General features: G+C 39.5%; 1 protein-coding gene across 5 annotated transcripts in view; it reads right to left on the bottom strand.

Annotated features, from left to right (window-relative positions):
* Positions 1-8,951: 8,951 nt before the first annotated feature.
* Mctp2 (multiple C2 and transmembrane domain containing 2) overlaps positions 8,952-22,299 on the bottom strand; it is a 236,585-nt gene continuing 223,237 nt past the window's right edge. For all 5 annotated transcript variants that reach the window (XM_031386980.1, XM_031386978.1, XM_031386979.1 and 2 more), the window contains 3 exons: positions 21,226-21,335; positions 14,132-14,229; positions 8,952-11,955 (listed from right to left, as the gene is read on the bottom strand). In XM_031386980.1, coding sequence (XP_031242840.1) covers positions 11,887-11,955; positions 14,132-14,229; positions 21,226-21,335 — 277 coding nt within the window. In that variant the 3' untranslated portion in view covers positions 8,952-11,886. The remainder of the gene's footprint in view (positions 11,956-14,131; positions 14,230-21,225; positions 21,336-22,299) is intronic.

Consider the following 22,299-nt stretch of genomic DNA (forward strand, 5'->3'; position numbering starts at 1 on the left):
TTTTTTTGGAGGGGAAACTGGGAAAGGAAATATTGTAAATAAAGAAAACATCTAATAAAAAAGAAAAGAAAAATGTGTAATTGTATATCATTCAACCTTTACTGGTTATATTTATCATAAGTATCAAAGGTATATTATGTTAAGTGGGATAAGATACACATGCACATACACACATACACACACACACATACACACTGGCATGCACAACCTGGCAGTGCCTCACTTATATGCAGAAAAATAATCTTTAGAAAAGGAACCAGTAAAAGCAAGGTATTCCAAGGTTGGGTATGGGGAGAGCCAGATAGGAAGGTAGAGGTCATAGGGCCTAAAGCTGCATCTGTAGAATGAATGAAGATGGAGAGTCATGCCTAAGAGAAGGACTATGCTAAAGATATTACTTGTGTGTTCACAGTTTTCCAAAAGAATGGATTTTTTCATTTTATATACATATATATATATGTATATACATATATATATTAAACAAATGTTTTGTTATAACAGTTCAATGTGTGTGTGTGTGTGTGTGTGTGTGTGTATTATCCAACTAAAACTTAAAGTGTATTATGTTTTTAAGTGTTCATTTAAATGGTTTAAAGCCTCTGTCAGAAAAAGAGAAAGGGGGGAAATTAATCAATAAATATTATAGTATAAATAAACACTTAAAATTTATAAAAGTAAATAATCTTGAATCTGTCATGAAATCTTTCTCAGGTAGCCAAGTATTAAAATGAGTTTGACTGTGATTGCTTCAAAGACACCAGGATCATATAAATAAATAAAATACAAATTCTTAGAATGGAATTCAAGTCAGAAATAAGAATACATACTTTTTACAAAGGAACTCATAACCATCCTACCCTAAACCTGCTTATTGTGTTACATGAGGTGATAATTGATCTCCTTTTCAGCTGTAATTCTCCACAAAATTGAGTAGACTATGAGCAGATTAATGTATATTGTAAGACATTCAAATCTCTTTTCAGAATAGGCAATATGGCAACAACTAATTTTCTAATGGAATAACAAAGTTCCAGGTATACTCAGTTAACAAAGACCTAGTAAATACTACCAATAGTTTTCTAAGCATGGATGAATTCGTATTCTTTCCTATCAGTGGTAGCAAAGGAGAAATGGGAACTCAAGGTATTTGGGACCCCTGTTCATAGAGATGGAATCCCATTATTGAACCTAGCCCATATGGGTTTGACTCAGAAATTTCTGTCAGCTGTAACTGTCTTCATTGAGACCATGTAATATCTTTGTGGAGCACACCTTGGCAATTCTATACATTTAAACAATGCATAAGAAAATTGTGGTTCTAAGATCTATCTTTTCACTCAGACATTTTTATGTGTCTGAATTCTACATTATCCTTTTCTTGCCACTTAGATCTCTGCCATTGTTTTCAAGAGATAACTCTGCAAGTTCAAAGCACTAACTGCTCTACCAGAGGAACTGGGTTTGGTACTCAACTCACACTTAGTGGCTGACAGCCACTTGTAGTTCCATTTCAAGGGCATCCAATGCCTTTCTGACCACTGTGAGCAACAGGCATTCATGTGGAACATAGACTTACATGAAGTCAAATACTCATATACATAAATTAACAATAAACTTTAAAAATAGAAAAAAGGGAAACTGTCACTGCTCTATTGTGTTATAGGACAAGAGAACTAATTCTTCATCTCTGTATTTTGTTGCTTCTTTGTGGGCATTTTTTCTATCCCTACTGCTAGAGCCTTTATCAGTGTCTAACAAAAACTTTCTTTTTCTAATTTTTTAAAATATGTTTATTTTATATGTGTGGGTGTTATGTGTATGCCTGGTGCCTGCTGAAGTCAGAAGAGCATATTTGGATATCCTGAAACTGGATTTACAGACAGTTGTGAGGGCTATCTCTCCAGCCCCTAAAGATCTCATTCTAGTTCCCTTCTTTGAGATTGATGTGTTAGTTTTCACAAATGAGAACATGTGCTACATGTTTTTTTTAAATGGGAATTATTTCACTTAGCATAATCTCCATCCAGTTCCATCCTTACTACAAGACAGTATTTAATGTGTGTGTGTGTGTGTGTGTTATAGACCATATATACATATGCATATATATGCATGCACGTGTGTGTGCATGTGTGCTAAAGACATTGTATACATTTATACATGTATGTACATGTGCATTAGTTTGTGTGTGTGCGTGTGTGTGTGTGTGTACCTTTTCTTTATCTGTTTATCCACAGATGAGCATCTAGGTTGCTACCACATCATTGGCCTGTGGATAATACTCTGATAAACATGAGAATAAAAGTATATTTATGATAATAATTTTATATTCTTTATATACTCTCAACCTTTTGTTCTCTATGATATATGCCCTTATATATCCTGCCAACAATGAGTAGTGACCTATAGGAAGCCATGTGAATTCCAGTCTTTTGTCCACAAGAATACTCAGTGTAGCCATTACCTTTTACTGAGGAGTATGTCTTTCTTCACTGTCTGTTTTTGGCATCTGTGTCAAACATCAGTAGACAGTATAAATGCAGATTCATCTCTAGATCCTCTATTTGTGTCCTTTCGTCGATGGCTTTATTTTTTATGCTGTACCATGATGTTTGGATTACCATGATTATAGGAATTTATTGTCTCTGATATTGTGAGCTTTTAAGTTTTTCATTTGTTTTGTTTTATCTCATTAATTTTTTTAAAAGTCAGGTTCTCACTATGTAGCCTTGGTTGACCTACAACTCATTATATAGACAAGCCTTAAATTCATAGAGCTTCACCTGCTGGGATTAATGATGTGTGTCACCATTTCTTTCTAGGTCATTGGGGTATTCATATGATTTTAGAGAGTTTTTTTTTCTTTAGAAAAAAGCAGTGTTGTTATTCTGGTGGAATTTGTATTAAATCTCTAGATTATTTTGGGTTGTATTGCCACTTTTGCACTTTTGTAATATAAACCTGGCACTATATTTTCACATTTTTGAATCTTTTATAAAATGCTCAGCCTTTCATAATTCTGATTATATAAATGTTTTAAGTTCTTGGTAAAATTTAATCCCAAGTATTTTGTTTGTGGTTACAAGGGTGTTTTAAATTTTTTCAACAAATTAATTATTGATATGTAAGTTGCTACTCTGTAGTGCATGGTAATTTTATATCCTATACCATAACTGAATTAATTTGCTACAAATAGTGGCAATTTAGGTTTTTCTGTGTGGTAGTTTGAATGAGAATGGCTCCTATAAGCTCACATGTTTGAATACTTGGTCCCCAGTTAGTGGAACTGTTTCGAAAGGATTAGGAGTTGTGCCCTTGTGGGAGGTGTGTTACTTGGGAGTAGACTTGGGGTTTCAAAATTCCATGCCTTTGGCATAGGCAGGTAAAATGTGAACTGCTGGTGCTGCCACACATCCTTATTGAGGCATATAATGTGGACAATGTCTTACTTAAGCCCCCTGGATCAACTTTCAGTAAAGCTGAAACTGTGGCATTGGTAATTCTGGCTCTAAGGCTGCAGAATGAATGGAAATTTCCACAAGGCATGTAGGGAAATCTCAGGTGTCTAGTAACCACAGTATTGAAATTGGGACTTCAATTCTGGATAGGACTTTTCCCTTGCTCTAGAGACAAGTTCAGCTGATGTTACCGTGTTCTATACCAACTGCTACATTTCTGCCCATGGACTACAAAGGAGTCCTTTCCCATTGAGTGAATGCAGACGGTACCAGGAATTTTCAAGACAATGGCAGCCATATTCTTTAGTTGCTAGAGATGACTAGAACCCTTTCCAGCTTCTGATGGATATATGTACTGTGTCCAGAGTTCCAAAGCTGTGCATGGTAAAGGAGACATCTCTTAATTTTTGCTAACGTGCAGATATGGAACTCAGGCTTGTGACTATGGCACTTCATAACCCTAAAACTATAGGACACTCAGTAGTCTGTGATCTGCTCAGTGAGACACATTGGGCCAAAGCTTCTGACACTAATAGCCACAGCAAGATGGTATCCAGCAAGGGCTGCCATTGTGCCTTGGATTTTGGAAGACAGGGGATATAAGTAATTTTCTTCTTTGGGGCAGCTCAGGAAATCAGAGGAGCCTGCTATATGAACTGGATTTCAATCTCGTAAGAACTGACTTACGAGCAGACTTAACGTGTCTGCTTCTATGAATTGAACTTCTGGCATATTCCCTGTCACCGTTTCCCAGCACTGTGCCCTCTAGCAGCCACACAGTCCAGGAGCTGAGGTTAAAGTTGCCATTTGCTATGTTCTCATCTTTGGGCTGGCTTTTGGGGCTCTCCGTGCTGGCTGGGGGGGTCCTCTGACATCTCTGACAACTTCCAGAGTTCTCCTTCAGCCCTACTCCTGAAGATAGATTTGCATTATTGCCCTGGTCACTCTCTGTGGCAGAAGCAAATGCAAAGTAGGTCTTCCTAGGAAGGGGCTCTTGAGTGAGTGTAGACTCTGCTGGTGAGTCACCAAAGAGGAGACAGAGAAGATTGACAGCTTAAATATAAGATGTCCCTTGGACTACAAAATTCTCAACAGGCGGCACGTTTCTTTACCACTCGCTTAACTCTGTTGTTGGGAACATGTGGCAATATCTGTGAGTTTTGAGGTTGGGGTCATTATTTAGTAGAGGAGAGAACACTTGCTTCTGATGAGTGTAATCTTGGACCCAAGTACACTGTTGTCTTCTCTTTATTCACAACAAAAAATTATCTATTAAAATGTCTTAGCCTATTTAGACAGCTTAAACAACTACCATAGACTGAATGACTTATAAGCAAGAAGTGTTTATTGTCCACTGTTCTTCAGGCAGTGACTCTGTGATCAAGGTACCCAAGGGTACAGCATCTTGTGAGGGAGCTCTTCCTCAGTGGCAACACCTTTTTCATGCCAACTTCACATGGGAGAAAAAACAAGGAACATTTTTCATATACTTACTGATCTTATAGGAACTCTGCTGCCTGGCTCCTGACTATTTGCCGCCTGACCCTACCTGCTCTTAGGGATTGGAGGTGAGGTGGCACAGAGTCAACAACACAGACTCCAGGAGCAGGTGAGAAAAAGTCACAGCTCATCAGAACACATCTGCAAGCACCTTTAATACCCTCCACCTGCACCCCACTGGTCCCAAGAAAGCATTTCTTCTAAACAGCAGTTCCTGTTTGGCTGGCATTGTCTGCACCAGCAATCCTTGGTCTCTCAGGGAGTCCTCAATTAGATCCTCCTACAGGAGATGTTTTTGTGGCCTCTGGCATTTACATAGAGGTGGCCCCTGCCATTCTTGCTACAACCTTCATTGTATAACCTAGTCACACTATCACCATGAGAAGGTGTTTTTAAAAATATTTTGGAACAATTTCTTTAATTTACAATATAATTGTAAATATTTATTCATGTTACCCTTTTGTAAAAGGAAGAGAATGTGCATGGCAGTGTCATTCTATCATCCACTGCTATAGCTTCATCAGAAATGAAGAAATCGGGCCTTTAGGAAGTTAACCTGTTGTTAACTTTAGGAAGTTAACACTGTTGTATTGAATCCTGGACTGGAAAGTTTATCTTTCTGATGCCTTGTCTTTTTGGTCAGCCAAAACTTGTAGAAATAATAGTCAACAATTAATGAATGGCTTCTGGAGGTGGAGAAACTTTTCAATTGTCACATAAGCCTAATTTGATGATAACCGAGCTCTGAGATTTTTCTCCTTTAAACTGCCCTATTTAGAACATGCAAAAGATCTGTTGTCTGACACCAGAGCATGCATGCACAATGGTAGAAACACAACACAGGTGAAAGAGATGAAATAAGGGTGATATTTTACAGATCACTGGGCTATTTAGACATATGGAAGTACAAAGTTTAAAATATCATAAAATGTCTTAAGAACACATGTGAGTTGTGTGCATAATACTCCCAGTGGATACAAAGTCCCTGCTGCAAACTAAATGTTTTGGGATGGCTATTCCTGGTTGTCCACTTGACTACTTATGGAATGATCTGCCATCCAGAAATGGAGGACATACCTGTGATCCAGGTCTTGAGGCTGGAAGACACAAGTTTCTGACTTGGATCTTGGCATGAAGATCTTGAGGTATAGTGGCCATGAAAAGCTTAGGCCCAGGCAAGGTAGTTTATGCCTTTAACCCCAGGAGACTGAAGCAAGGTGATCTCTGAGTTCAAGGTCAGCCCAGGACATAGCAAGTACCAGATCCAGGCATGGTGGTGCACACCTTTAATCTGAACCACACCATCTGCTGAAGGTCTACATAAGGACACTGGAAGTAGGAAGATTCAGTCTTGGCTGCTTGCACTTGCCAGCACATCTGTTGGAATTTACCTCTTCAGGATTCCAGATTATACAGAAGAACAGCTGAAACAACTTGCCCCATAGAACATCCCATTCACAGCTGCTCATTGTTGGCTTAGTTGAACTGCAGACTGAAAATAACGATAAAGTTCATTAATATATAAAGACTTTCCATAAGTTCTGTGACTCTACAGACCCCTGACTAATAAAGGTTTGGAGAGCTTGGCTTCATTATTAACAAGTTGAGACACTATTTGTGTCGAAGCAGCTCAACCAATTTGTAAAAAGCCATTGGTGAGGAGCAAGGAAAAGAACTATCAGATAAAGTCATTACTGGAATGTCAGATATTCTAAAAGCACCAAATGTAAGAGCATTCTGCCACTCTTAAACAGTGGGTGGCTTATTATTATTATTATTATTATTATTATTATTATTATTATTTTATACATTACATCCCCACTCCAGTTTTGCTTCCCTCCACTCCTCTCAACACCTACTACCTTCTCTTTCTCCCACATGTACTCCTCCTCCATTTCTCTTCAAAAATAGAGCAGGCCTCCCAGGGATATGAACTAAATATGGCATAAGTTACAAATAAGACTAGGCGGAAACCTTCATATCAAAGCTGGATGAGGCAATCCTATGAGTGACAAAGGTCCTAAGAGCAGGCAAGAGTCCAGAGACAGCTGCCACTGTCACTGCTACAAATCGCAGAATACCCATCTGCATAATGTATATGCAGATGACCTAGAGCAGACCCAAACAGGGTTTGTGATTGTTACTTCAGTCTCTGTAATTCCCCCATGAACCCTGTTTAGTTGATTTTTGAGGGCAGTGTTCTTGTGACATTCTCAATGCCTCTGGCTCCTACAAACCTTCCAATTGCCATCAGAGATGCTGAATCCAGCAACTGAAGGGATCTGCAGCCAAACAGTAGGCGGATGGCTCTCTTCTAATGATGCTTGTAAAAGTAAGCTCAAATTCTTAGGTCTAGTGAGACCATAGTAACTATTCTAAATAATTTTAAACATGATTACAACTATAATTCAAAGTCCTCAATGGAAATGAGCATCAATACATTGTCATCAACCGGGTAACTATCACAAGACCCTGATTCAAATGTGTAAATCATGAAGTGAGATCTGGGTAAATGGCTCAGTGAGTAGAGTGCTTGCAGCTCAGGTGTAGGAACTTGTTTCATTCTCTAGAATGTACAGCAAGGTACAGGAACACAAATCTACAATCTCAGCACTTATATGGTGAGATATGATACAGAGAACTGGGAATCCATGGGAATATACAGGCCAGCTAGCCTTGTATGTGCTAGGTGAAAGGTGAGGACCAATCCTCTGATCTTCACACTTGCACCTTTGCATCCCCACACACCTGCACACATAGTCACATATACATGTGCTCACACACCACACACATACAGAAAGAAACGCTGAAGCTTAATCTTGAGGCCAGCAGGATGAGGCTACAGTTACTGTAGCAGTCAGATCTGTGTGTTATTTCAAGTGAAAATGGTTTAGGGATGTCATTTCCCTTTAAAATTCTTACTGAGCAACAGAGAGAAACTGATGGGTTGAAAATTGTTCATATTTGTAAGGTGGTACTACTAATAAATTCTAATAAATCTATTCAAAGAAAGGTTTGCTGAGGTTGGGTGCTGACCTTATCTAATGTCATTATTAATGATTGGGGAAACAGGGCTTGAAACACAAGTATGCTTTTACATGCATACACACTCACACATACGAAAAACATATCTATGTTATAATCTATGATGGGATCATAGAGAGACAGAAAAACCCTTGGAAGTTCACAGGTATACATGGTAAAGATACAAAAAAACAGAGACATACATACATACATACATATGTACATACACACCCACACACACGATGTGAAAGTGATGGGCGAAAAATTCTCCCAGGTTTTCTTCCTGCACAGAGAACTCCTGTGTCAAACATCCATGGATATCACCTTCTGTTTGTTATGCTAGATCCTATGGTAAGGCCTCCTGTGTAGACCTGGCCTGAGTCCAACATACAGCATGAATAAACTACATGGAGCTCAGAAGCCTATGAGCTCACTTTGCAGGGCGAAGAGTATTCCACTTGCTCTCAGGAGGAAGGGGTTAAGGGAACAAAGTAAAGACCAATATTTGGCGGTATTTAGCTTATAACTGACATTATGGAGTGGATGCACACTTTCTCTGTCATGCAGTTAAGCAAATGTTGTGTGGTTTTTATTTCTTGAGTCAGTTGTTTTGATGTAATAATGTGAACACGTGAGACAAGATTGTATCCCAATGAGTTAAGTGAATGAAAAGCTGGCATCTCAGGATTTGTCAGGCATAAAGAATATCATAATAAAGTCATCCCAGAGAGAGAGAGAAGCTGGCTGGCATAATGATGCGTTGCCTTCTGGCATTGAGTGCCTAGTGAGGTTGAGCTGCTAGCAAAGTTTGGAAGGCTGCAGAAGGCAAATTGAGTTTTTCTGCTGAAAGCTTAGATTCCTGATATTTTAACTTGTCTCCATATTGCATAGACTACCTGCCCTACCTGCCTGTTAGTCACAATTGCCAATGTAAGCCAATAGAGGAAAGACAGTTATGTACTGATACAATAATTTACCAAGACATAAATATATAATTTATTCAAAAACACTCCAATAAAACAGTGAGGGAATTTCTCTACAGAGTAAATCATGCCAGTCACAGAAGCAGATGGGAGTTATTTTATTGCAGGAAAAGGAAAATCACTTGGTCCTTCCACCATTGGATTCCTGGGTTGGCCCATACCCGAAGGGACAGGTGAATTTCTTGGTACCTTGGTAAACAGCAAGTTTTAACATACAACACAATTCATGCTTTAAAGAGCAGCCTTTTGTGTAAAGGGCTGTGAGTGTATAGGGGTTAGGCTCTAGGCTCCAGACATTTGTATAAGGAATTTTGGGTCATGTGGAAACCAGGCTCCAAACACTCATGGCTAGACTGTAGAAGTGTGAGAATTTTGCTTTCTTTTGGCTCTTTCTTCTTTAGAGTGACCAGCAGCTTTCAGATTTATGGCTGTGGTGTTTTAGTAACATGTATTTTACTCAATGCTTTTCTCAAAGCATACAAACTGTTCATGCTGGCACAACTGGACATGCCAAAGGACTGATTTCTATAAGTGTAAATTGTGCTAATTCTCAGAAAGAAGAAAAATCTTGCAGAAGTTGCTAAAATCTTGGGTTAGAACAAGTCTTCCTTTTGGAAAAAAACAGATGAAGAAGGAAAAAGAAATCCATGCTAGTTTTGGTCCCATACATAAAGGAGAATAGTTCTGCCCACAGTGCTGTCACAGGTGCTTCTTTGAGATGGAATAAAGCATTAGATTATACGATTTGTTACTCTCTGAGATCCTGGGCTAAGACAAGGCATGTACGGATGAGACCTGTGCAATTAGAATGATTGTATAAATCTTAACATTTCACTTCCAACCAATACTCATTTCCTCACATGCAATGTTGATTTCATCAACTATCAATTTTCTCCAGTAGAGAGCATAGAAAAAGTTGGCCCTGTCTTGCTCTCAAATACCAGCTGGCATTTGTGTCCTGAATGTAATGCTGTGAGTTCTATTGGGGCTATGGAGGAAAGAAGTCTCACTAATGATACCTTCCTGTTGGGAAAATTATTTCATTTAGAAATTCTAAAGGAAAAGAACAGCCATGAAGGATGGGTCCCACATTTAAATAAATAAGGGGTTATTTGACTCCCAAAAGTTTCCATTCCAATGGCTGATCATATCTCACATGACGGCTCATAGATGTCTGCCTTGGGTCATTACTAAATGACAGACTATGATAAACTGGATGACAGGAATAAGACAATGAGGTATTGTTTACACAGAAGATTGAGTAACTGGTTAGACAAAGACGTTCTCGGGTATCTATTGTATGTACAACTAACAGATTTACTGGGGCTTTTTAGAATCTCGTCAAGGCTCCTTTCCAGCCAGCTTCATTAACTTGAAGTAAATCAAATCATGCAGAAATCGGGCTCTGTCACAGAGAAATCAGGAAGAAGAATATGAAGTAAAACAGAGATGAGATGACAAAGTTTAGAATCTTTGGCATTTTTTCATAAAATATTTTGTTGAAGATTATTAAATTACAATGCAGAAACAAAAAAAGGAGCTAAACACGAGTAAATTAGGTCTTCTCACCTCAGCTTTTCTTTACAATTCATATACAAACCTGCACACATAGCAAGCGTATGTTGATGAACTATAGATTTTAAAGCTTAAATGTCATTTTAATACAAAGATATTTGTACACCTTTTTACATGCACATAATTAACTGTTTTAAACTTGGCAGGGTGTGCTGTGCTCAGGATTCAATCCTATCTACAGAGGACGTTTTGGTAGTTGTTTGCTATGAACAGGCTTTTTGAAGTAAGCTTCTATTGTCTATATCTTATTTTCACCCTTAGAAAAGTAAAAGGCAAATATGGATAGCAAAAACATTTTAAATATCAACTCAAAACATCAGGCAACTGAAATGAGTATATTTCGCTAAGAGTCTCAGTTCAGTAAGCCTCTCCATACATTGATCTTCCTAAATGCTTTCAGAACCTATAAGTCATCTGCCCCAACCTCCAGCATCTCTCTAAGGATGCATATCAACATCTTGTTTTAGTAATAAGCAAAAAGTGAAGTTGGAAGAAATGGCATCTTACAGGAACATAATACTATCACAAAGCCCATGTTCTTCCAATGAGTGATTTCAATGAGTGACTCCTTGGGACCTTCCAGGACAGCCCTTGCCAACAACAACTGAGATGTGATTTAAACTGTCATCTAATATTAAGTGTCACCAAAAAAATAAATAAGCAGGCATGTTTTTAGTAATCACAGCTGAAAGATCCCTAAATATTTGAGTTAATTCTGAAAATCACTAAATATTCATTTTCTAATGTACATTATCAGGGTAGCTAGAGGGAAAAATTACATAAAACAGGTGGGGATATTGAGACTGGAAATAACTAAACCTCTGTTGATTGTTGGTTTTAGCACAGTTTTTACTATAGGTTAGAGGCTGACATGGCACAATTCCTGAGCTACCATTGAGCTTGAACTGTCCTGCCTTGGCCTCTTCATTTTTAGGGTTACAGGTGTGAGCCACCTGCCTCAACTGGAAATAACTGATTCTTAGTGAAAATCCGCTGAAGGTATTGAACTAAGTTCAGCATCATCCTGGAATCATGTGGTCTTCTGGCTGTTCACAAGAATGGTGTTCAGACATGTGGACACCTTGTTTTATGTCCTAAAAAATGGATGTGAGTCTCCCACAGTCTCAGACTTGATGCCTTATGATGGTTTGGTTGTCCAGGCATCCAGGATACCCATGCATAGGGACCTATGTGCAGGTGTGCTTGCATCTGGGTACGACAAGAAAGCAGAGAGGGATGAGAAGACTGCACAGCATCCATCTCAGGACACCTCTGTACCACTAGAGCAGTCAGGATCCAGGTCTGGTTGGCTGCACATTGGATGCTGGAGTCCTCCGTCTGCGTGAACCCTAGACAGTACTCCTCTTCTTCCGAAGTGGGCTGTGGCTGCCACAGAGCTTCAGCTCTGCATACTGCACCTGTGAAAACAAACAGACATGATGCTGGCAGTTGGGTAACCCTAGCTCACCACAGAGTGTGTTAATGGCTCCCCAAGGACACAGCAAAGCAAAGGAAGGAAGGTTCAAAGGTAATGAATCATTTTCTAAACATGAGGGCTTGGGGGGATTAATTGCAGGAAGGATTTCAGAAGTCATGCATCATTTCTTGAAACCAAAAATATTAAAAGCAGATTTTTCTAATGAGATGCAAGGGCTTCTAGAGGCTTCTACATAGCTCACCACTGCTGCCAGATCTTAGTCTTGCTTATACCAGCTTTCAGCCGTAAATAACCTAGTAACTGCCTATTGAAATTGTTGATCTTACGTTATGACACAATGAATGGGTATTGCTTATTTCAGAGTACCTACAATGATAAGGGGAAATTCAGTGTCTTACAGACATTTATTCTAAGAGGGTGCAAAGTATTGAAATTGATCCTAGGCCCCAAACATAAATAGATGTCACTTGAAATTAATTTCACTTATAGTGTAATAGCTAGAATATCTGTGGTAAACAGGAGCACTTGTGGAGTCCTCAGAGGCAAACTGTCAGTGTCATTAGAAAGCACCCTTATGGGTAGGGAGACTCGTTTTAATGCATAGAAGAACCTCATTCAAATGTTTTGTCATATGTATCTCTCTGCAACTATGACAAATATACCTGGATGATACATTCTAAGGGCTGGTGCCAGAACCATGGAGCCATGGGACTGACAATATTTTTTATTCACAGATGTTATATGAACTTGTACTGTAACCCATGTAATGGTACACTGCAAGCATAATGCTAATATGCGTAGTTCTCATAGGATGGGTGGGTAGAATGGATTTATTTAAACTATTGTATTATTGGTCATATGTGTTCCCTAATTTTAACATTTCTGCCAAATTCTCCAAGGATGTTATATCTAGTCCTACAGTAGGCTACACTTTGCCAAAATCAGACAAACAAACAAAAAAATTCTTCCCATCTTCAGTTTTGTGAATGCTGCGCCCCCCCATGCCCTCCAAGGAGGATAAAAAATAATGTAACTACCAATCTTAAATGCAAAACAAACAAAGGCCAGGTTATTATTTCTCAATTAGGACATGTAAATGCTAGAGACTAAATATATATCTTTAGAGACATGATTTTTGCAGGTTCGTGTCATGAAGTAAAAGCTTAAAGAAAAAACATGGCAGAGTACATTTTAATCTCTAGAATGTGGAATGAAGACCCTTGAGACCTTTAGCCCCATGTGTCTATAATCCACCTGAAGATGCTGGGAAACCAATTATGCTATGTTGGCCCAATGATGAAAATCGATACTTGATTTAGGGTTCTCCCGACAACAAAAGCCTGTGCTTTTGATCACCTTGATGATGCTTCATGTGATGAGACCCCCCTTTACCTATTCAGTGGTCACTCTTTTCCATTAGAAAAATCACTGCCTGCCTGTCCTCCTCTGGCTTTGGTGCAGGCAAGTCTGCAGGACCCTGGATGGAGCCATTCTTTGGGACTTTCTGTTATTGGTGCCTTTGTTAATCTCTGCACATCCACAAAATTGAGACGCTGCTGGACTAAGTGGGCATTACCTGCGAATAATACTTGCGATTGATCTCAAATTTGATTTCCCACCACCTCTTCCTCTGTGTATATCAGAGAAAGTAGAGGCTTTGTCCTCCTCAGCATTCCTAAGTCTTTCAAGGAAAGAGGATAGAGGGGAGGCTGAAGAGATAATTGGGGCAAAGGAGGAATAAGAAGAATAATCCTCTTGTCTCCTACTTCCCTAAAATGCCTGCCATCTGGAGAACTGAGAAAATAAGAGGTACCCCTCCTTCCAGGAGCCTAGGAAACTCCTCTGAGCTCATCTCTCTCTCTTCAGGGAGGAAAGTAATCAAAATGGGACCCACTTCACAGCCTCAGAGCTGCTCAGTATGAGTTCCAGCTCCATTCCTAAGTAGCTCTTTTACAGGATAAATTTCCTCAGTCATTATATGCTTTGGACGAAGGGCTAGTTTTATTCCCCCACCTCCTAGAAAGAACTCTTTAGAGATTTTCTGATTCTTTATCTCAATTACTCACACAAGCACAGCCATGTGCCCTTCCAGTTCTCTAGGGCTGGCAAGAACTCAGTGTTGGTGCCCCTGCGGGTGGTGAACTATCATCACATACCTTCTGAATGTCAGAGGGCACCCTGGAGAGAAAGTCTAGGAGCTCATTATTGTCGATGGAATAAGGATTCCGAAGCTTCTTAGTAAATTTATTTATGCCTGCAAAACAAAAATATGATGTGTTTATCATCCATATCTACCTACCTATCTCTATTATCTAACATTCTCATACTCCCCTTCTCTCTCCCTTTCTCTCCTCTCTCTTCTCTCTCTCTCTCTCTCTCTCTCTCTCTCTCTCTTCCTCTTTTTCTCACTCGCTCTACCTACCTGTCTACCATCTATCTTTGAAAATATGCCTGAGTGGGGTAGGAGAGATATTCACAACTAAAAATTACTGTGAAAACAATCACTGTTCTCCCAATTGTGCACAAGTTGCTGCCATGTGGCATCATTCACAACAACTTTTTACTGAAAAGATGGAGGGTTGTGCTGTGGAAAGAGGGCTCTGCCTTCTTCAGCTGTGAAAATCCTATTACAATGTCAGCAGCAGAGCTGCAGAAACATGTGCTAAAACAGAACTGATTGGTTCGTTGAGTAACCACTGATTAAGAGCCTCCTCTGCTATGGAAACAAATGTCCCAGATGGGAAAAGGCCTCTACTAGTCAAAACAAGTCCCTGCTTGGATGCTCTGGACCAAACATAGCTGTGGGAGAGGAGGGTGGGAGCTTTGGTGGGTAGAAAGAAACTGCAGCAATAGCTCTCCCTTTATTCGTTTTCACAGGATCCTTTTCTCTCACTGCAGAACAGAACTTGACATGTTGATTGCACGTTGCTGGCAGAAACTGTGAAAAGTTATTATTGGAAAATTATCTTACTGCGGTGACTAACTTCATTTATGGACCTCAGAGCTGGCACACGTGTTTGTCCAGGCAACAGAGTCCACACTAACTTAGGATGGCGACAGTGGTAATTAGAATGAGGTTCAATGTTCAAGATGCCAAGTGACCCTGCAGCCTCTGTCAATCTTTAGCTGTGCATCTGGAGTTCCTGGGCATGCCCAGAACATGGTTTCCTCTGCAGAAACAGATTCCTCCCAACCTTCTTTTGTCTTCTACTCTGTTCCTTGGGGTTGCTCTGCCTTATCCAGATCTCATAAACTAGTCTTTTCACCAAATGTCAACCTTTTTTTTCATGTTGAGTTTTAGAAGCAGAAAGACTAGGTGGCCTTCTGAAGTTTTGCCACGGGGTGCTTGTTTAACAAGGATGGTATCTGAAGGCCCGCCTGTCCCAATGATGCTGAATGAATGCTCAGCTTAGCTGTGCTCTGAATGGCTCCTACTCAGAAGCCAAGTTCAACAGTCCCCATCACATAAAAGGTTTGATGTTTCCCTTTGTTCATTAAATATGACTTTGCTTTCATCTAAGGACTAGACTTCCTGCATGGCATTGTACCTGATACAATGACAACCTCCAGTCCTTTCTTTGGGGGGTCAGATTTACATCTGCTTTGCAAATGGGAGCCAGCCATTGTTCATGAGTAAATGGTGGCTTGGTGGTTGGGCTAGGGAAGGATCTCAGTAGTGCTCCCCTTTCCTTCAAGTCAAAGCTGCACTCTGCCTTTCTTCCCTCTACCCCCACAGCAAGCTTCGTGTTTGGAACTAAAATTCCCCCCAGTGTTCCTTTAAACTAAAATACTCTCACTGTGTTATTCTAAAGACATTTAATTGTAGCATGGGCTTTTTGGCAAAAGAAAAACAGACAAGGCAAAGTGATGAAGGGAGACAAAGACGTATTGAGAAAAGATGTATCTTCTATTGTTAATTATATATAGTGTGCGCATCTGGAGGCTTTACAACGAACAGCAAGGCAGGGATAATATCACAGCCGATCAAAACACTGCATTCTTAGTCACTGAGGAGATTACAAACCTGCACGGCAGCTCAGATGCACCCATAAAGGCAGAAGTACTCTACAATGCAATGAGACTGACTACGTTTGAAAAATTTGGAATAAAAATCACAAGGTATTCAGCTTGCATGCTTCATGAGCATAGCTTATATTTAAGGTATCTTAGCTTCAATAATTTGAGATATTCTACTATATTATCTATTATTTGAGATCAAGTAGAAAAAGGACATCATAGACACTTGGTCAACATTATGGAGTAAGAGGGTGATAGCAAACGTGCAGGCATATCTGGGCTTCCTTCCATTCTAGGTCCATAACATATTAACTGTGTGATTTCAGGCACATCACTTAATCCTCCTGGGCCCAAGATTTTTGACAATGAAGTCCTTATGATAAAAACCTTCCCTCTGTGGTTTCCATGATTGATTACAGAATCATGTTGAATAATATAGGCAAATATTTTATAATATATAATTACTCAACAACAAAGCTTAACTGTAGTCACCGCCATGGATGCCAGTTAGATAGTAACACAAGGAGGCAGTGAAGCAAAAGAAAGGTCTTTGTGCTATTATCCATCACACACTATATTTTGGGAACACATACCCCAGCATGGAAGTTGTATCTTAATTCAGCGAATACTATTGCTAACTTTGGACTTTATTTTTAAACTGAAATGATAAAGACAGAGATTTAGCTGTTGTATATACTATTAGTAAAGATGAACAAAAAAGAAATGAGATGCATATCATGGGGTATGACACTTGGTAAGGACATTGTTGTGTAGACCCAGACTATACGGCATATAGATCAGTTAATGGAGCTAAAGCCTGGAGGAGAAAACAAAATCACTTGAAGAAATTGTGTTCTGCCTTTCATTTGTGTAACACAATAACAACTACATGGCACAGAATGACACTGCCAATCAAGTACTTGTGTGCATAGTGTGAAGTTCCAAGTATCACACTTTGGTTGAGTGCAAGACAGAGAAGCCGTCTTTATCCTGTCAAATTCTGAATACCTTTCATGTGACAGATATTCTGTCTCAAATGGAAATACAAGATGAATGACTCATAATTCCTTATTACATGAAGCTCAAAATATAGCATGGAGAGTTTCTATCTGCCTTGTGAAAAATGGATGTGTATGAGAACAGAACTGGGAAATACTAATGAGAACAACCATGATGAAGAAAGAAAAGAATCAAAGGAATTAAGGGAAACATCTCAAAAAAAGGCCATGTACTGGATTAAATGGTAGAAAATGCAAGGCCTCCTTGATATATGTATATCATACAGGTCAACAAAGTCCCCTAGAGACTGCAAAAATGTATGCATCATACAAGGCAGCAAAGTCCCAAAGAGAAATTCCCAAGGACGATTTCTGAATTTCTTCATTACTGACCCTTTGTGGAAATTCCCAAAATCACTCTTCCAAAATACAGAACTGGTGGGAGCCACAGCCGGTCACTTTATAGAGCAGTTATGAGCATGTAGAGTCAATTGCTCATATTTTCAAGAACTCCTTACATAACTTTTATGTAAGGTACTGGATGCACCTCCAGTACCTAATGCAGAGCTAAAGAGTAAAGGGGTAGTGTTTCACCTGTCAAAACCTCACCGTGAGTGTTCTGAGTCCAGTAGTATTTCCCATGAGAGTTCAGCAGTTGAACTATTTTCATGGGTTTATGTCAAATAATTTGTGTTCATGAAATGCTTCTACAGAAGCATTTGCTGTACATAATATAAGATCTAGTGCATGGAAATTTGGTTATTTTGTTCTCAAAAGTTTAAAGCCATCCATTTGTTTCTGACACTAACTCATCTGTTTTAGCAATCAACACAAGCTAACAGGTAACTTTTAGAAATAGCCATGTAAACCTTAACAAAGGCAGAAGGATCAACCAAAGTTTTAGGTATATACATGTAACTTTTTCTATGTGATAAAGTGTGAGTCTACAGGGAATATATGTAAAAGATGCACAGGCATATTCTCTGAGCCTATGCTAATGAATAACTAACTTACCTTAACTAAAGGGAGGTCATAGCAGAAATGCAGAATATATTCCAAAGCCCAATGTCTGTTTTGTATGTAGGGAAGAGGCAAGCTATTGTAAATTAATGGCTAAGGCTTAAACTCATCAATAAGCTATCATAAGTTGTCTAGCAGAAAACTAAGCAACCAGAATGAAAAATTAAACAGATTTATATGGGCCAGTGAGACCAAAATAAACAACATGCTGTTTGACAGTATCAGCCACAAGCTGAAAAACAAGTAGCTACATATTTTAAGTAGATGCAGAGAGGTGTTGGAAAACTTCTGAGAAAGATATGAGACTATAAAATCAGAAGCCAGAGTGGTTTGAGTGAAGAGAAAAGAGGCCTAGGTTTGCCAAAATCGACAATCAGAACAGGAAACATACCCTTGTAGTTTCTATGTGTCTGAACTCCAGGTTCCTGTATTAGACAACCAAGGGTCAAAAATATTAGCAAAAACTATGTCTGTCATGAATCTAAGTTGGTTTTTCCTTTGTCGTTCCCTAAAAATAGAATATGGCAATCATTTACCATGCACTTATATAGTTTTATGTATTTATAATCAAGGGATGTTTTAAAATACAGGAAAGATTATATATTCATTATAGGTAAATACTACATCATTATATATGGGACTTAAACATTTAGAGATATGAGTATTCACAAGATTCATGGAAACAATCTTTTGAGGGGATATAGCAAAGACTTTATTAACCTTGTTCATGGAAGAAAGGATGCACAGAAGAATTATCAAATATGCATTGTTTCTAACAGCTGACCATGGCATTTAACTCAGCACAAACAAGATAAGCCAAAGGCCTATCATTGTCAAGCACATCTGGCTAGAAGATAACATCTATGAGCTAAATGTGAACAAAATTGAATTTGAAAATGAAAACTTATAGAAATGAAGAAAGAACAAAATTATTTTAGCTATACCACTCAGGAATGTTTTAAACTTCATACTTGATCCTCAGTCATGCCTAATTTTTAAGTCAGAACTCCATGAAGAGGAATTAGAATATGTTTTTCCTTTGACTGGCTACCATGGGGAACACTTCTTTAAGATTACATCTCTTAGGATGCTTGAATCTCACTCAGAAGGGTAAATAAAAAAAGTCATCAGAGGTGGATAGAGGGAGGAAACTGCAATGGAGAGACCCGGGGAGAGAGAGTCAGACAGTAAACAGAAATCTGCAGCTGTGGGGGATGGAGGTATCTCTAGGACATGCCAAAGACCTGGGATCAGGGATGCTCCAGGGAGTCTATAAGGGTAGCTGAGACTCTAGCTGAGACTCCTAGCATGGGGGATATGAAACCTGAAGTGGCCACCTCCTGTAGCTAGACAGAGCTCCTAATAGAAGGATAAGGACACAAACCGACCCACAAAATCTTCTCCCTAAAATCTGTCCTGCCTATAAGAAGTACAAGAACAAAGACAGAGCAGAGACTGAAGCAATGGCAAACCAATAGCTGGCACAATTTGAGACCCATCCCATGGACAAGAACCAGTCCTTGACACTATCAGTACTCTGTTGTGCTTGCAGATAGGAGCCTAGCATAACTGTGTTCTACCTGTCTATGAGGCTCTACCCAGTAGCTAATGGAAAGAGATGGACCTCTGGGAGTCTTATGGAAGAGTTGGGGGAATGATTGAGGAACACAAAGAGAACAGAAACTCCATAGGAAGAACAACAACGTCAACTAACCTGGGTACTTTGTGGTTTTCAGAGACTGAACTATCAACCAAAGAGCATACATGGGCTGGACCTACCTCTGCTACATACATGTATGTACCAGATGTGCAGCTTTATCTTCATTGCAGGTCCTCCAACAACTGAAGAAAGGGCTGTCCCTGACTCTGTTCCTTGCCTGAGGATCCTATTCCTAAACCTGGGCTGCCTTATCTGGCCTCAGTGGGAGAGGATGTGCCTAGTCCTGCAGTGACTTGATGTACCATGGTGAGTCAGTTTCCTTCTTCCTTTTCAGAGGAGAAGGGAAGAGGACGCGATGGGAGCTATTGTGGGGGGTGGGGGATAAGAGTGCTGCCATCAGGGCGTAAAATGAATAAATTGAATAATGGAAAAATAAGCAAGCAAGCAAGCAAGCATATAAACAAATATTGCACCTTCACGGAGAACAAACAGGTTATCCTCCCCAAATCCTTGCTGTTGTGTATTCCCATGAGTCATTTCATTTCCCCAATAACTACTTTCATTTCCAAATGTCCACTTTGGCTTTCTTTATCAGCAGCATTCTTTCCACTCTCACCATCTTCATAGATTTTCTTGATGCTTCCAGAAATAGTTTCAGCTTTTATCTTTGTTTCCATGTTCTCTGCTGTTGCTTACCGGGGAATGCATCTAGGGAGTCTCTGATCTTGGGGACTTTCCTGAGTATCTTGATGTGAAAGATCCCATGAAATAATGAAGATGTGAGATCCAGTAAGAGTCGTAAGACAAAGGCTGCTTGCTTCCCCACCAGTGGAGTCAGTCTGCTCTTAGTACACTCCTTTTGTCATCCCAAAAAGGCATACAGGGTCACATAGAGGCTTCTATTTTGTCCAGCATCTTGCTTAGGTGTGAAATCTAGCATGGCATGTTTGTTAGGTTGATCACCTTTCTTGTTGCTTTTTTTAAGAAGTGGCTAAACTTTATGCAAGCATGCCAAGTCCCTTGCTAACAATAGCTTCCTCTTCTTCACCCACTACTTAGGTAATCATAGATATCCATCCTTCATCCCACTGATTCTGGATTTAACTATGAGGTTAGCTCATTTCTTTCCTGTAGTTGAGATGGAGTGTCAGAAGCAATGAGGCAGTGGCCAGGCTCGATTTTACTGGATATAAAGGGCAAGATGCAGGTGTTTGCCCACCATTTGAACCACAGTGTTTCCGGAAAGTTACTAGTCCACAGCCATATATTATTCAAATGGATTTATGACCAGGAAAGCCTAAAGGGAAATGGCAAGCCTGATCACAGTTTCATTTGATTGTGATTCTGCACAGAGCTTATAAATATCCATGTTGAGACCTCATGAAACTGGCCTTTGCAGTAAGGCCCTGGAAGTTTTCATTCCCCGAATGTTTTCCTTAATCTCATGTTTAATTGGTAACAGGGGTGCATTTAAAGTTTATGGTTGTACTTTAAAAATGAGTAATTTGTTCTTACCTGGAACTGCCTACTAGCAAGAGGACTGTGTCAGACTTACCCCAGAGTAGAATGATATACCGTAGAGGGATGAAATACAAAACGACGGTGGTTATGGCCAGAATCAAACAGGCCAGCAGTGAAAGGAAGGGGACTGTCCAGTTAAACATGCTGTGGACAAACAACACCAGTGTCAGTTAAGTCATCATAGAACATGTAGTTTATGGAGAGTTACAAAATATGGCCAATTTAAAACTATAATATATATATATATATATCAAAAAACAAAAATTGAAGACAAAATTGTGCTAAATTGATTGCATATTTGACCAGACACCTGAGAAATATTAATGAGGAGACAATCAGAAGACTCTGTCAGCCCAACCTGTCAGAAAATCAGTAACACTGCCTTCCTCAAAGGAACAGTCCCCAACAAAACACTTTTGGCACTGCCCTGTGATTAAGAATGGCAATGCTACCATAACGGCTTGGTGCCTACATCTCTTGAAAACTTAGCATCGGGTAACTCATTTCAAGGCGAATGTTTCTCTCTTAGTGAACATATAATGGCTAGAAAATGTGAAAGATGTGGAGATTGTTATTATTTCTGCATTTTGCACTTTTGTGTGCAAGTGGGGCCCTTGAATTTGGGCTATAGAAGTGGATACAGGGGGGGCACCACTGCACAGTCCTAGGAATCTGCCTGCCCCCTGAGCTCTCGGCTCTTGCCTAGACCGTCTCCCATCTGGGACTTCACCTTCATGTATAAAATGATTTGTTGATGCACTGACTTGCATTAGGAACACATAGACCTTTTTTATTTGTTTGTTTGTTTTGTTTTGTTTTGATTCTCTGGTGTCTCTGTTTAGATGGAATAAGGAGAAATAGTGGATCATTTCAGAAGACGCAAAATATGCTAGCCCTCACACATTAAGTGTCATATATTACATCCATGTGTTTGGACTGAAGTACTCTTAATAATTCTGCCATTTAGGTACTAGCCACATTTTATAGAAAAACAAACTGAGACTAATTGATCATCAATATTCAGGGTTGGGGATGTGACCCAAGGAGGAGGAGCAGGAGAAAGAGGAGGAGGAGAAAGAGGAGGAGGAGAAAGAGGAGGAGGAGAAAG

Source organism: Mastomys coucha, unplaced genomic scaffold, assembly GCF_008632895.1.
Source record: "Mastomys coucha isolate ucsf_1 unplaced genomic scaffold, UCSF_Mcou_1 pScaffold21, whole genome shotgun sequence".
NCBI lineage: Eukaryota > Metazoa > Chordata > Mammalia > Rodentia > Muridae > Mastomys > Mastomys coucha.